This window comes from Tursiops truncatus, chromosome 7 (genome assembly GCF_011762595.2).
Source record: "Tursiops truncatus isolate mTurTru1 chromosome 7, mTurTru1.mat.Y, whole genome shotgun sequence".
NCBI lineage: Eukaryota > Metazoa > Chordata > Mammalia > Artiodactyla > Delphinidae > Tursiops > Tursiops truncatus.
The window spans coordinates 105,841,953-105,857,835 of NC_047040.1; the positions used below are offsets into that span (position 1 = coordinate 105,841,953).

The 15,883-nt window shown below is 40.0% G+C and overlaps 1 protein-coding gene across 2 annotated transcripts in view; it reads left to right on the forward strand.

Annotated features, from left to right (window-relative positions):
• CNTNAP5 (contactin associated protein family member 5) overlaps nt 1–15,883 on the forward strand; it is an 877,416-nt gene that overhangs the window by 822,609 nt on the left and 38,924 nt on the right. For both annotated transcript variants that reach the window (XM_033860287.2, XM_019931771.3), the window contains exons 20-21: nt 2,818–2,948; nt 10,507–10,594. In XM_033860287.2, the coding sequence (XP_033716178.1) occupies nt 2,818–2,948; nt 10,507–10,594 (219 nt within the window). The remainder of the gene's footprint in view (nt 1–2,817; nt 2,949–10,506; nt 10,595–15,883) is intronic.

Below are 15,883 nucleotides of genomic sequence, written 5' to 3' on the forward strand. Positions count from 1 at the left end.
GGAAGAAGAGAGGGAAGGATGGAAGGAAGGAAGGAAGGAGGGAAGGGGGGAGGGAGGGAGGGAGGCAAGGAAGGAAGGAAGGAGGGACGGAGGGAAGGAAAGAAGGAAGGGGCAATAAGCAAGTAAATAGACAGCACAACCCAATACATGTTAGGCTAGAAGTGAGCACAGGATCTATAGGAGCAGAAGAGGGCACCTTGGAGAAGCCAGGTAAGGCTTCCTGGAAGAGGTAACCTGGTGCTTACTTTTGGAGTTTGAGTAGGAATAAGCTTAAAGGGAAAAGTCGAAGTGGAAGACCGTTCTTGGCTGAGATGAACACATGGGACCCTGTGTTCCATGGGAAAACCATGCTCTTTAGAGCTAACTAGATTTCGTTTCTGAGTCCATCACTTACTATGAATGATGAAAAGTTATTCCTTCCTGCCCCTCTGTTCCTTCATCAATCAAATGGAGGAAGGAACAAAAAACTGTTCTAGATAAAAGAGGAGTCATAAGCAGGAACTCAAGCATAATAGAAGCCAAGGGGTGGTAACTTTGTCCAGAGAGTAGTAAGGAAGTTTAACGGAATATGACTACATCCTCTTTGATTTAAAGTAGATTCCTTATCATTGTGTTTAAATACAATTTTTTTTTTGGAATCAGATTTCTCTTCGACATTTTTTTAAATGACATTGATAATTCCTGTTGCATAGTTCTAAAAATGATGATATGGATTTTGCCTGGAGACCTAAAAAAGTGAGGCTAGATACAGCTAGAGTGCTCCAATATTAATAAGAGCCATTAAAACTTTTACAGCATAGCTGCCGGTGACCAAAGGTTATTCCATTATATGTATGTTTATTCCAGAAGCATATTTGGAAAAGTCTTAACTGGGGCTCAAATCAATTTTTAATTTCCACACCATGAACATCTTATTTCAGCCCATATTCACACACCCGCAAATGCATGCCCTTTACAATGTATCAATGTCAACATATACTAACAAACAAAAAAGAAGAAGAAATGGAGAACACACAGGAGGGGATACATTATAGTTCCCTGAATAAATTGTAGTGAACACCTGTCTAAGACCATCCTTTTGTTGTTGTTGTTGTTTATTAGATTCAGAGCATCTTCCCTCTGTCAGTTCCCTGTCTATTGGACAATATATAAACTTGCAAAGTTTATCATTATGTTAAACACTTTTGAATGCGAAGGTAGTGGTGGGAGACTCTAGGGAGGAAATGGAAGCAGACAGATGAATCATAAAAAGGAGATAGAAGAGGGCTTTAGGGCAATGAACTTTTTGGGGTCCCGGGTAATGCCATCCAAGAAGCTGACAGTAACCTCATGACACCAGAATATGCACTAGAAGGAGAGACGTGCCTCTTTGCTCACTGACCAAGCAGCTGAATACAAAGCTGAGGGGAAGGTGATCAATGAACCTCTGGCCCTGACTGTCACCATCTCACCCCAGTGCCTCCTATAAGACTGGAGTCAGCCCTTAATTGTGTCAAACTTATGTTGAAAAGCCATGGGTTGACTTTCTCCTCCTAGGAGCTGTGTGACAATGAGTTAGCAAGAGGTTTCAGGAGCTCTTCTTAGGGTACTTAGGGAGTCACTGATTGCATCAAACATCATAAGAAGGTGAGATCAATATCTGTAGAGCTCTAGAAGAAATGGTTGAGGTGTTTTAGACCTAAACTGGAATACTGGGGAAGTTATAGAATAAATACCTTGACAGGGTCCTGGTTGAGATTACTGACATCTAAGATGGATGGTTGCTAGGCAGGTGTTTGTAAAGATGTATAAAATGGAAGTGATTTCTAAAATGGATAGGTACATACAGAATGTGTGTATGAATGACCCACACAGTGGGATTGTAAGAGAGTCCCAAATAACTTCAAGGAATGTGGTCCTTGTCACCATGCCTGACACATAATTATCACATACTGATTTATTTTATTGGGTTGAATTATATATTAAAAACCCAAGTTCTTAGAAGGAGCCAGAAAGAGCATGCCAGCCACCATCCCTTCCCCTGGCAGGCCCTTTCCCTTCCCCTGGCAGGTGGGAAGGCAGGGAAAGATGGGCCCTTTCCCTTCCCCTGGCAGACCTCTTACCTCATGTCTGAGCTCCTCTCTGCACCAAATATGCTACTGCTAGGGAGCTATGATTAGTTTTTTTGTTTTTATGTTATTTTATTTTATTTTATTTTTATTGATTAGTTTTTAAGTGAGAAAATACACCCCCAATGGAAATTGATGGTGATCAGAACCAAAAGGAAAGGAGGAATGAAGGAAACCAGGATTAGCAGTAGGGAGCTTCTGCTATTGGCTGACTCTGTTGGGTAACTGCCTCATTACCCCAAATTATTCTCTCCTATTCTGCCTAGATTACTTTACAATCTTATTTCACATTACATATTCTGAAATTCCAGGAAGGCAATTAGGAAAAAAGGGAGTTCTAAGAAATGGTAGGAATTGAAGAGAGCGTGGGAAAAGATTTTATCTTATTAAAGTTTTCACAATCCAGTTACAAAATAGACTTGTGGTTGTTTGATTTTCCAAACTGGTATTTTGGTTTCTGATAACACACACACACATACACACACACACACGCACACACAAAAGTATTTCAGCTATGCTCAGGATTTTTAATATGGACCTAGATGCTATAGTCACAAGATATATAACACCTTTTAAGAATGTGAATAATGAAAAGATTGAGACATAGGTCCCTAGAAAACAGTCACAATCAATTAAAAGACAATCTGATCATATTTTTGCATTTATGGCTCCTATCTTTAATTCTAATGTCTAATGTTTGTCTTTTAAGGAAGCTTACAAGTTCGCTACCAGCTAAGCAAGGAAGAAACCCATGTATTCACCATCGATACAGAGAACTTTGCCAACAGAAGACTGCACCACCTGAAGATTAACCGAGAAGGCAGAGTGTTTACCATTCAGGTACCTTACTTCCCTTCTTCTCATTCAGCCAAATGTGCATTTGGTGCTCAATACAATTTTTCTGAGCTTCGAACCCGAGCCAACTGTGCAGCCAAGTTCTGGGGACAGGTAAAAACCACACTCAGCCCTAGCCTTTGGAGAATTAGAATAGTGGTCGTCAGGGGACATCCCCCTCATCAGCATCAGTATCACTTGGGACCTTGTAAGAAATACTAATTCTTGGGCTCCACATCAGATCTACTTAATCAGAAACTTTTCTGTGGGGAGGGGGAGCAGGTGATGCTGATGCCTGTTCAGTTTTGATAACCCCTGAACTGTAGCATAATGAGGAAATCACAAGGGATGGGTAAAGGCTGTGGGAGGAGTGTGCACAGGTGATACAGGAGCATGGATGAGGGCACCCACCTCATCTGGGCATCAGGTACGGGTAACCCTGAACAACAAGAAGGGGAAGTTAGGGGCACCAACACCCCACCCAGTCAAAAACTTGAGTATAACTTATAGGTGGCCCTCACTGTCTTCAGTTCCTCTGTATCCACAGTTCCCCATCTGTGGATTCAACCAATGGAGGATCCTGTAGTACTGTTGTATAATATTTACTATTGAAAAAATTCCTCGTATAAATGGACCTGCACAGTTCAAACACATGTTGTCCAAAGATAAATGGTACTTACATTCTGGAGGCAGTTAGGAGTAAATTGAGGCTTGACATTGATTTCAAATTGGCTGGGTGGGGAAGAAAGAGGCAGAGGGTCCCAGTGAGCCCCTGCAAAGCTGTCTGAAAGAGCAGAGTGTGTGTCAGGCACTCCACAGAATTCCCGGGGTCTTGGTACAAAGAGGAGCATCAGGCAATAGTGGATCGCAATAGAAAATGGGCAGAGTCCAGACCATCCTCCTTTAGAATCATGACCTCAGGTGAGCTCTTAAATCTGCCCAGAAATCACCCCTTAGTCTTTGTTAATTCATCCATCCTCCTGATCTCCTAGATGGCAATTTTAAACTTTCCCTCTCTCTCCTTAGACGGCTGACAATTGCAATTCAATCTCCACTCTTGGTAGATGACTTCATTTCCTTCTTTCTGTGAAAGAATGTAGCATTCAGAAGAGAACATCCACACAATCTCAGCACATTTCTCCACCTACTTCCATCTGTGTCTGTGTACCTCTTTCCCTCCTGTTGCTGAAAACGAACAGCTAATGGCTCTAGCGAAGACCTGACCAATCACTTGTGGGCCAGATCTCATACCTAGTGGACAGCATCACTGCAGCATTACCCTCCTCACCTTTCTTTACAGCATTTTTCCAGCTCTACTTAATGGCTTCCCAAAGCATAAAGCATGCAAGTATTACAGGCATTAAAGAAAACCAAAAACATGAACAAAAAAGTACGGTGTCAGGAGGGAAGGAAAACTCACTCTCTTATCTGACTCCATGTACTGCCCCATTTTCTCTTTCAGTTTATTGCCCAGTTCCTTGGAAGTGTTGATTATAGGCTTGGTCTCCAAATTTCCTCTTCCTTTTTCTTAAACCTACCCAATGAAAGTTTGTCACTGAGCGGCCACAAAATCACACTTCTCAAGAGAACAGTGGCTGGATCTTGCCGAATCCAATGGTCTTTTCCTCATTTGTCTTTCACTGGCATTTGACACAATGACCTTTTCTTTTGTATATATTCTTTTCCATTATGGATTATGACAGGATATTGAGTATAGTTCCCTGTGCTATACAGCAGGACCTTGTTGTTTATCTATTTTATATATAGTAGTGTGTTTATATTAATCTCAACCTCCCAATTTATCCCTCACCCACTCCCTTTCCCCTTTGGTAACCGTAAGTTTGTTTTCTATGTCTGTGAGTCTGTTTCTGTTTCATAAATAAGTTCATCTGTATTATTTTTTAGATTCCACATATGAGTGATATCATATGACATCTGTCTTTCTCTGTCTGGTTTACTTCACTTAGTTTGATAATCTCTAGGTCCATCCATGTTACTGCAAATGACACTATTTCATTCTATTTTATGGCTGGGTAATATTACATTGTATGTATATATCATATCTTCTTTACCTGTTCATCTGTCGATGGACACTTCGATTACTTCCCTGTCCTGGCTATTGCAGATAGTACTGTTATGAACGTTGGGGTTCATGTATGTTTTCTAATTAGAGTTTTCTCTGGATATTTGCCTGGGAATGGGATTGCTGGATCACATGAGTTGCCTTTAACTGACATACCCCTGCACCTCTTTTTGTTCCCCTACAGCCTCTTCTGAACACAGCAACTTGAGTGATCCTATTAAAACATTAGTCAGATCGTGACACTCTTGTGTCCAGACCCCTTCCATGGTTTCCTTTCTTATGCAGAGTAAAGCCAAAGATCTTGCAGTGGCTTAAGAGCACCTCCATGACCGCACACCCCTTGCTCGCTTCCTGCTGTGACTTCTCTGATCTCACCTATTCCTGTCCCCTCTGTAACTCCACACAGGCCACTCTGGCCTGCTTGCTATTTCCAGAGCTCTTGAATATGCTTGAGTTTGCTTTGCCTAGAACACAATTGTTCATGTATCTACATTGCTTACCTGTACTTGTACTTCCTTCAGGACTTCACTCAAAATTTGACTCAAGGATGTCATCTTTGGGTGCCTTATTTAATACAGCAATCCAGCTCCTTGACTTCAATCCTAAACCACTTAAGCACTATCTAACACCCGATACAACTTATCTATTTATCTAGTTTCTTGTCCTATCTCTCTCCTCTAGAATGTAAGCTTCATGAGGACAGGGATTCTTGTTTATTTTCATTACCATGGAACCTCCAATTTATCAAGCAGTGTCTCACATATAGCAGGTCCTTAATAAATATTTTTGACCTAGGTGAATTAACTCCACAAGGCTTATGTGGAGAAGATTAACTTAGCCCTGTGGAGAGGGGAAGGGAAACCACTGGATTTTAGGCAGGGAAATTAGCATGGGTAGCCTTTTGTTTCCAGAGGCTCACTGTGATTGCTCCATGGAAATACACATTTGGGAGCTATGAGATATAGGACAGAGACCAGGCAGGAAGAGAAGATAAAGGCCTCAAGTAGTGCAATGGGGTAGCCAATGAGAGGAAGACTTGAGAAAGGTCTGGAAGGAACGTCAGTAGCCTTAGCTGACTGTCTGGATATGGATTATGGGATAAGTCAAGACTGAATATTCGTTTTTTTGATTGAGGGGAAGTTCAGGAGTCATTGGCAAATATAGGACACAATCACAATTCCTGAATGATAATTTAATGGACTCACCTCTAATATTGACTCTTGAAATAAGAGTTAAAAGTCTTTGGGTTGAAGCCAGATTAGAGGACAAAGGAGGTGGGAATGATGACATCTTTTTTGAACATGTCTTGACTGAGGCCTCGATGGGACATCTAGGCTGCGTGCTGGTGGGCATTTGCATATATGATCCCTTCTCTGTTTCTTTCTATTTCCTATCTTCTTTCCACAAACAAAAGGCACAAATAGGGCAGTGAGAGAACAATGGGGTACTCCCTTCTCTTCTCCATCTCAAGGGTTCCCACCAATCAATCAATAGTCAATGATAAGCACATATCTGTGGATGACATACCATTTCCAAAGCACAGAAGTAGTAGAAAAAAATTGGAGATGGAGAGTTTCTTTGTTTTTTAACTTTAAATCAATTTATTGACACAGTCACATGACATACTTGTCTCTGTGACACTCCCACCCCCCAACCAGCCTTGCCTTATCTCTTCTCCTTCCTCCCTACTTAGAACAAGCCTTCCCTGGAGGTCCAGTGGTTAGGACGCTGTGCTTTCGCTGCCGAGGGCGCAGGTTCAGTCCCTGGTTGGGGAACTAAGATCCCGTGTGTCTTGCACAGCCAAATTTAAAAAGCAACAACAACAAAAACAAAAAAAATAGAAGAAAAAAAAGGAACAAGCTATTTAGTAAAAACAGAAAGGGGTAAGCTACTGCTCCATCTCAGTCTCAGGCATTACTCAGAATCAGTTATAAAGAGAAGGCAGATGGTTAGCACTATACTCAGCCAGCCAGAGGCCTCCAGTAGCTACAAACAGACCCTCCCTCAAGGTATAGTCTTGAGTTGCTAGTCCTTCTCCTCTCTGCTCTGTGTGACTCTAGGAAGGAGTCCTTAGGGACCAGGGCTGCAGGCAAGAGTGAGAAATCCTGGTGATGATTTGAGAATTGTAATTTGGCCAGTGGTTTCTAAGGCTCAGGTGCCCCGACCTGTGCCCTGGTGGTGGAGGTAATCTACAGGGTCCCTACTTAAAATATATTAATGTCATTAAACAGATTAACCCAGGTTACCAAAATGCCAGCACAATTACGAGCTGTAAAGAAGGAGGAGGCCCAGCATTTTCAATCCATGTAGTTAATGTCTTCCTTTGAGAGGTGAAGACCCTGAGATCAAGAGAGGCAACCCTAGTGCGGGACAGGCTCGGGTGTAAATCCCAGCTCCACCACTTATGCTCTGGGATCTTAGACGGGTTATGCACCTTTCTGAGGTTCAGTCTATTTATCTGTAAAAAAAGTTTGAGTGTTGTGGGGATGGGCTGGAGTGCAAATGCAGCGGAGCTCAGTCAGTTCTGGTAAAGGTTCTGTGAAAGAGCATAACTAAAGGATCAAGCACAAAGCTTGGCATCTAGGGCTTACAAAAAAAAAAAAAAAAAAAGAAAAAAGAAAGAAAAAGATTTGTTCAATTTCCCTCCTTTTCTCATCTCATTTAATGACTTGACAAGACCACTGGGCATCCTTGATTCTGAGATTAACAAAGCTTCTCGAGGCCAGATTACAAATTTTAGGCACACTAAAGTTTAAAGGACTGTGGTACTTCACTCCCTCACCACCTCACCAACTGCAGTTAAAAAGAAAAGCAATCCTAAAGCATAAAATAAACATAAGGGAATATAACATAATAATGTATTTCTCGTTGAAGACTTCAGTGATTGCCTAGCCCCTATCATAAAGATTGAAGTCCTAGAAATAAATATTTGTGGGACAACCCCCCACTTTTTTTGCTTTTGCCCTGTGCATTTGCTAAGCTTTTCAAATGGGTAACCCAGCACCTGAGTCAGTACTAAGGGTGCCCTCAGGTGCACTCAAGTGCCCTCACTCCACATCAGGGCTGGAATCCATTCCCCAGCTATCTCAAGCCTTCTTTGAATCATCCTACCTTCATCTCCAAACCTTTATAAATACTTATTAAAAAAATAACCCTTTGATTAAGTGTCATTCACCTCCTTCTCCCCCTTATTTGTCATCTGGTTAAAGTAGAAAGGACCAGGTAAGTTCCCACAAAACAGAACAGTAGGACAAGAATGACTCATATACTAGAACAATTAGCTCTTCCAAGTGTGACAGTGTTGAGGGAATCACTTGCATAGGAAATTGATCCTTTGGAGCCTGGGGAGGAGATGAGAGGCAGAAGCTAGAGGAATCTGAGCTCAACCTTCAGTTCTAAGAATCCTTCTGCTGCTCTCCACTCAGCAGGAAATTCCCACTCACTTTAGCCTCCTCTCCAACCTGGGCAACAAAACATGAGAAAAGGCACCCTGCCCCTTGCTGGAAGAGACAGTTCCAGAGTGTAGGTGAGAGCTCTGAGATAAGGCAGAGAGAAAACTCCTTCAGAGCAAGGACTGAATCTGGGCATTAAATAGATTGCAGGTGAGGACCATGGGTATGAGAAACCCTATGTTGTATAAAGGTGTGGAGGCCACCAGGGAAGCCAGAGGCATCCTGGTGTTGTGATGGATGCTGTCTTCATAGCCCAAAAGATAGAAAGGGAATCAGTACAGGATGTTTGTTTATTCACTCAACAAACCTATCTTTGGAGTTACTTTCCCAGTTTCTGTAGTAGGACCTACAGAAAACATATATCAATAAGATGTCCTCGAAGAGCCAATAGTTTAGTGGGGAAGAATGAGGGGGAGAGAGAGAGAGAGAGAGCAGATCATTAAAATACAGCATCTTAAATGCAAGGTTAGAGGTAGAAAAAAATAAAAAGGCACCATGAAAGAGAGAACAGGATCAATTAATCTAACCAAGGCATCAAGGAAATCTTCCGAGAGGAGGTGGACTTTGGGAACACTTAGAACAGTATCTGGCACATAGAAGATGATCAAACATTTGTTGAATGAATTTTGTAGAAATTCAGAAATAAGAACACACAGTGATTGTCTACAAGCTGCTCAAGCATCTAGAGGGATATGGACAAGTAAAGCAAACTCCATATTGTGTGGTTGGCCGGCCACATACTGAGGGGACACTGCTATGTGATGCTGTGTGGCCTTGCCCAAGTTTGTGATCTCTGTGACATCAGTTCCACCATCTGAAATACAGGGATAATAATGTCTATTTCACAGTATTATAGGGAAGAATGCATTTTGAAGGATACTTTAGTATGGTGTCTCATACATACCAAGTCTTCAATAAATAACAAGTATTATTAAAGTATAATTTCATGAATGAAAAAGAAATAAACCATATAATCACATGTCACAAGTCATAGCCACTGACTTCCTTCACAGCAAAAACCACCGCAGGACCCAGAGTCCTGGAAGAGGGTCACTGAGCAGCAGTGGGTGCAGAAGGAGGGTCCTGGTGGTGGGAGCTGGGAGCACTGGGTATGTGTCCTGATCAGCTGCTCCCCAAGGGGAGCCCGGGGACGGGCACGCAGCTGACCGGGTCTTAATCTCCTCTTCCTACAGATTAACTGTGATATGTTACAAGGATCCTTCCCAGGGATAACATCATATGAATATTTAGAGTAGAGCCGGGAAGAAACTGGTAGGGTTTGACTAGACAGAAAAAACCTGGGGATGGATGGGAAACGATGCCTTGAAATGGGGAGGAGAACAAAGAGATGGAACTGGAATTAACAATGTGTGTGGAAAGGACGGTTCCCTAAAGAATGACCCTAGAGATAAAGTCCCAAAGAATCCCCCTTGTGGCTTTCACTCATCTGCAAGATGGGATTATCATCTGTTCATGTTGGTGGCAACCGTTCAGCTAGCCTCCCCTCCCCAGGGTCAAACCTTTTGTCAAACTGAAATATTCACTCAGGAAAATCCCCCAGGGCACCCATGAATGAGGCCAGGTCAGAATGATTGGAGCAAAGGAGATGGTAATGGTTTTAAGGACCAAATGGGGAGAAGGGGGGAGAGATTGGGAATGAATACCTGCTTTCCCTTTAATGTTAATCCTGCACAGTGAGCATTCTTGAAAGGCTTCATTTGTTTGCTTGTTTGCAGCAAAGAATTTGGTGAGAAACTCTCAGTGGGGAGATAAATACCTGTCAAAAGCTGTATAGAATTTCCCAGGGAGGAGACTTGTGTGAAAGCCTTTATTTCACCAAGAGTAAAGAAACGGGTATTTTATGTGCATTGTGGGAGAATTAGTGAGACATTTCTCATCTCTCCAGAGAGAAAGTCCCAGAGAGGGCTCTTCCCTGTGTGTGTTTTCAAAGCTGTTTCATACGGGAGTGTTTCATGTGCTGGACATGCGGACCTCTGCTGATGCCTCTTTGTTTTCTCTTTTCCTGCAGATGGATCAGCACCTCCGACTCAGTTATAACTTCTCCTCAGAGGTTGAGTTCAGAGCCATCAGGTCCCTCACTTTGGGCAAAGTCACAGGTTTGTTTTTCTAGTCCATGCCTTTCCAGCAAGCTCTGTTAAAATAAATAAAGTAATAAATAATTTTCACCAGGGGAAGCACCAAGATGCGTATAATATCCAAGATATAGAACCAAGAGTCCTGCTATGGGAGGCTGAGAGGTACGTGTGGCAGGACCACAAAGTGGCATGTATATCTACTTTGTAGAATCCCGAGTAAGGTAAACGAACAAAGTGATTCACCAAAATAATTATTTTTACCTAATTTCAAATTAATTAAAGCATTTACTGCATTCTTTTAGTTAAATTTATGTAAATTTTACTTAAATAATTTAAGGATTTGAACAACCCAATTATTTAATTCTGTAAGTCCTTAATCTGTTTTCTAATTTATTGAAAATTGAAAAGAGGATTGGAATCTCCTACGATAATAATGGATGTTCTTTTTTCCTACAGGAAGTTCTGTGAATTTTCATTTTATGTCTAATGATGACTTTTATTAGGTGTAGGCAAGATTGAAATTTTTATATCTTCTCAGTGAATTGAACTTTTTTTTCACACTGAAGTAATATTTTTTAACTTTAATGTCTGTGCTTAATCTAGTTTGTTATTAATATAGCTAATTCGTTTTTGCTTTAGTTAGTATTTGCCTGGTATATCATTTTCCATATTTCCCTTTCAGTCTTTTCTTTGTTTAGCCTTATATATGATCTTGTGAAGAGCTATAGCTAAATACTGCATTTTTATCCAGTTTGGCCATCTTCTATTTTATAAATTGGCAAATGTAAGCCCTGTGCATTTGGGGGTTACTTGTATGATTGGGTTTATTTCTGCCTCCTTATTTTCTACTTGTCAACTTTCCTGTGATTCTAGCATGTTCTTTCTTATTCTCTCAGTCACAATACAGTGTAGAAAACATTAGTAACCCAAGGCATTTTAAGCAGGAATGGATTTAACTCAGGAAATAAGTTGCTTTTAAAATTGTGGCTGCACTTACAGTGTGCATTCTTGTTAGAGTCTTTTGGAGTAACTCCCCAGGCAGCTCTCAGCTCATGAGTGGGGAGCTATTAACTCCCAGGCCATCCCTAATGTGAGGCTAGAGTCCAGATGCCACTGTGGCCGCAGTGGCATGTGTCAACTCCCAAGAGGCAGAGAAAGTCTCTTAAAAAGGGTGGCAGAGAATACTTCAGGTTACCATGACTTTGCTGGCCAGTAGAAAAAGCTGAAAAGGCAGAAACATGACTTATGTCACACTATAGCCTTCCAGATTCATAAACAGTACTTAATTTCCAGAAAGTAATGTGCATCCAGAAATCTATCTGCTGTCAGGTCTGGGAAACGTCAGTTTTAGTTGCTAAAATGGCAGTTGAATGAGCCAATCAACAATGACTGACTTCTAGATTGAATTTTAAATTTCTTTCTTATTCCATTCCCCTCTCCTACTATTATTTCATGTAGACACTGCTTTTTTGATTTATTAATTCAGTCACGAATTTGTTGGAACCTTCTACTTTCTACCAGATTTGATTTCCTTGTTTCCGAAGTAGATTCTTTTGAATTTTTTTCTGTATAAGGGGTCCGTTATCTGAAAACAGGAGTTCCACCTTTCATCTTTATTCCTGGAAGATAATTTTACTAGACGTACAACTCGACATTGAAGGATTTATCCATGGGTGTGATGGAGCCAGCTCACAGTGGCTCATAAGGACCTGTTACACACATCTCTGCCCAATTCTGCTTTCTGTGATGTCACAAGGGTAGTTTGAAATCAGCCATCCTGGGAGTGTTTACTCCATGGAGCTCAGAAATTCTGCAAGTCAGGGCTCTCCCCACTGCTAGACATCCAGGTTAAACCCTCGCCAGCATAGCACTGGACTCTTCTGATCTGGCTATTGAAAAGCTGGCTGTCAGCCTGTCCTGCCTTTGAAAGTGCTCTGACCACCACCACTCCCAGCACCCAAAACCTACTTTTAAGGTCATTTCTTTTAATTTGGTGTTTGGCAGTCTTATTACCATGTGTCTGATTGTGGGTTTCTTTTTAATTGTCTTATTTGATACGTTTATGTTTTCTGCATTTATTCATTAGTTCCTATTGTATTTAGTTCATATGTATAATTCATATGTATCTATCCACTAGATCTCAAAAATCCTCAGCATCTCAGTAATGCTTCTTTCTTCTTCTCTCTACTTAATTACTTTCGGCCTGCACTAGATAAACCTTAGACTTTTTAACTCTATCCTCATGTGTCTTACCATCGTCTTATAAATAAGTTTTATTTTTTATATCACTGTCTCGCATTCTGGGATATTCATTGGGTTTTATCTTAAAATTCATTTATGCCTACTATCCCATTAAACTTATTCAATGAATCATTTTTTCATTGATTATGTTTTTTTTTAAGTAATACTTTATCCTTTTTCAAACATGCCTTTTAATTAAGATAATCTTTTGTTCCCACTTATTTTTTAAATCTTTTTATGTCTTTAAGTATTCCATTATTAGTTATTAAACATCTTGTCTCTGATATTCCCAATATTGGAAGTCCATAGGGATCTAAATCTATTATTTTCTGTTTTCTAACTCTTTCCTATGATAGCTTGTTCTCCTATGCTATGTGTGTGTATAAGTACGTGTGTGAGCTCATTTTTGGTTGAAATTAATTTGCAGGAACATTGATGATCAGAAATTGGAAAACTTTCCTCCAGGCAAGATTTGTGTTTGCTTCTGCCTGGTGCCAGGAGGTGCTACCAATTTCAAATTATTTCAGTTTCTCATTTTGGGATTTTTTTCTAGACAGAGAGTGAATATAAATTTAAGCTCAAGGCCTGAATGAGACCAAACCTCTGGTTGAAGTCTCAGAAGAAATGTTATTACTCTTGATGTCATAATATGTCATTTTATTATTATTTTTGTTACAGTTTTTTTCAACCCAGAGCCACATCCAAGGTGGAGAGGTTTTATACTTATGCCCTTTTCTGTTAGGTGATTTTATTTATCTTGTCTCCTTTTCACTGATTTGAATGTAAGAGTCATAGGTTGAACATCTTCACCTAGCAATAGCTCAAGGCTAGGATTCCTATTCTTCTTCAAGATGATTTAGGTACTTTTCCTTGATGCAACCTTAATGTTGGTTGATGACTCACTGTCTTGGTTTCATCTTTCTTCCCCCAAAAATCTCCCCCAAACTTAGGATTCCTCTTTGTTTCCTGAAGCTTAGCAGGACATTAAAAATGTGTTGATTGATTTTAATGAAGCAGAATTACTTTTTATAGTAACTGGTCTATTATATGTCCCCTGATACCTAAATACATCTTGAGCCATTGAATCCTCACTTCAACCAAATCAGGAGAATTTTGGGCAGGGAGATCATTAGGGCTGTAAGACCACCAAGCTCTGGCTGTTTTCATGACACCTAGTTTGTGTAATGGCAGCTCTAGAAACATCCTCTTATTTAAAAATTTCTCTCTATTAATCTTTCCACAGTGTATGATATTCCGGTGGCATTTCTGTCTTTTGAATTAAACCCATAATACATAAGATTGAAAGGATGAAAATTTAAAGCAGGGTACTAAATTACTGAGGGCCAGCTTGTCATTTTGTTTTGGAAAATATAGGAAAGAATTTGATTATGGTTGAGGAAGAGTATCCAATAAAATGTCTTCACTGGGCTAAGTGTGGGAGACTCTTGCCTCCCCACCTTCCTTCCCATCCAAATTGCTATAGACAAGAGCACTTGGATACACAATTAACCTCAGAGCTTCTGGTCTATGAAAGATCTATATCTGGAGGTGAAGGAAGATGATATAAACATCAGGTCCATTATTAAGAAGGGACATCCATCCTGCAGACCCTTTGGAAAGAAACCTCATGCATTGGAAAGAACTCTTATTTGTTATAGGAACGGATGGTGCAGGAGTGGGTACATGGTATTGATGACAAATGCAACCCTACTCCACAATTTTAGAAAAGTCTAGTACTAGGTTAGACATTTTCAACTCTAAAACAAAGATTTGCAAGCACTTTTCATAGGATAGACCAAGGGCGAATAAGTGTAGTAAATCTGGTGTCCCAATTTTCTTCAATACCATTAACAGCATTCTACTGTAAAGCAGAACACATTTATTCATTTTCTTTCTGTAAGAGGAAGAGCCAATTCACCATTCTAGAAGGTAGTTATTTAGTACCAATAATGGTTCTATATGGTATGTGCCTACACACATACCATGATGAATAAAAGTCTCTTTCTTGGGAATTCCTATGATGTCGAGACTAGTCCATGAAAATAGGAGATAAAATCATTGGCATTAAAATTGCATTATGGGTGTTTACCTATGGTAAGTCATGGGCTGTTGTTAGGTTTATTCCTTGGTTTATTAACGTTCTTTGACTTTTAAGAAAGATTTCTTGGTTCTGGTCTATTACATGAATGGATTAAAGAGAAGATAACATTAAAAAGAAAAAAAGTGTATATATTTAGGGAAGTCACCCTTTTGGACAAGATCATCTGTTTCTGGAAAATTAATGAATTCTTTAGAAAACATAGAAGCACATTCCTTCGATTCAAATATTGTGACTTACCAGTGTGTTTCTAAGTTTCTGTCTCACTCAACCTTGGTAAAAGAACTTGGACATTCACACAGATGTAGAAATTTAGAGAGCTTGAAACTTCTAAAAGAAGCTGTGTTTTTATTTATATATATATTTTTTAATTAACTTTTTCTGATCCTGGTTTCTCTTAATTTACTCTGTCAGAATATATCATTAAATTTGATGACATATATATATATATATACACACACACACACACACACACACACACACACACACACACACATTTTAGAAAACTAAGAATTAAGGGATTATTATAATTGTTATTTTTTTTCTTCCTGAGAAGAGACTCTTATCATACTGCAGATTTAGGAAGCAGTTACTTTTTAAAATATGGAAACATGTTCAAGTTTAGGTGGAAAGGAATTGTAGTACTGCTTTTAAACTGTAGTTAACAGATTCCAAATAGACATTCAAATGAGATTTGCACTCAGGGCATACTTACAGGATTATCCGTTTATACAGCCAGCATTTATTAATTTCCTGCCTACTTGCCAATTTGATAGGCTGAAACTCACACCTGGCAGAGACATTATTCTTTTGCTGTGATTGCTGTTTGCCCAGGTAGTTTCAAAATTCACTTGGCCCTAACAAGCCATTAGAAATTGAAAAAAATTACTTCTCAACCTGCAAAAGAACCCAGCTGATCTAGAAATTGTAGGGCTAGTTGTGAGCGCTTGCCTATGCTTTTGTCTTCTTCA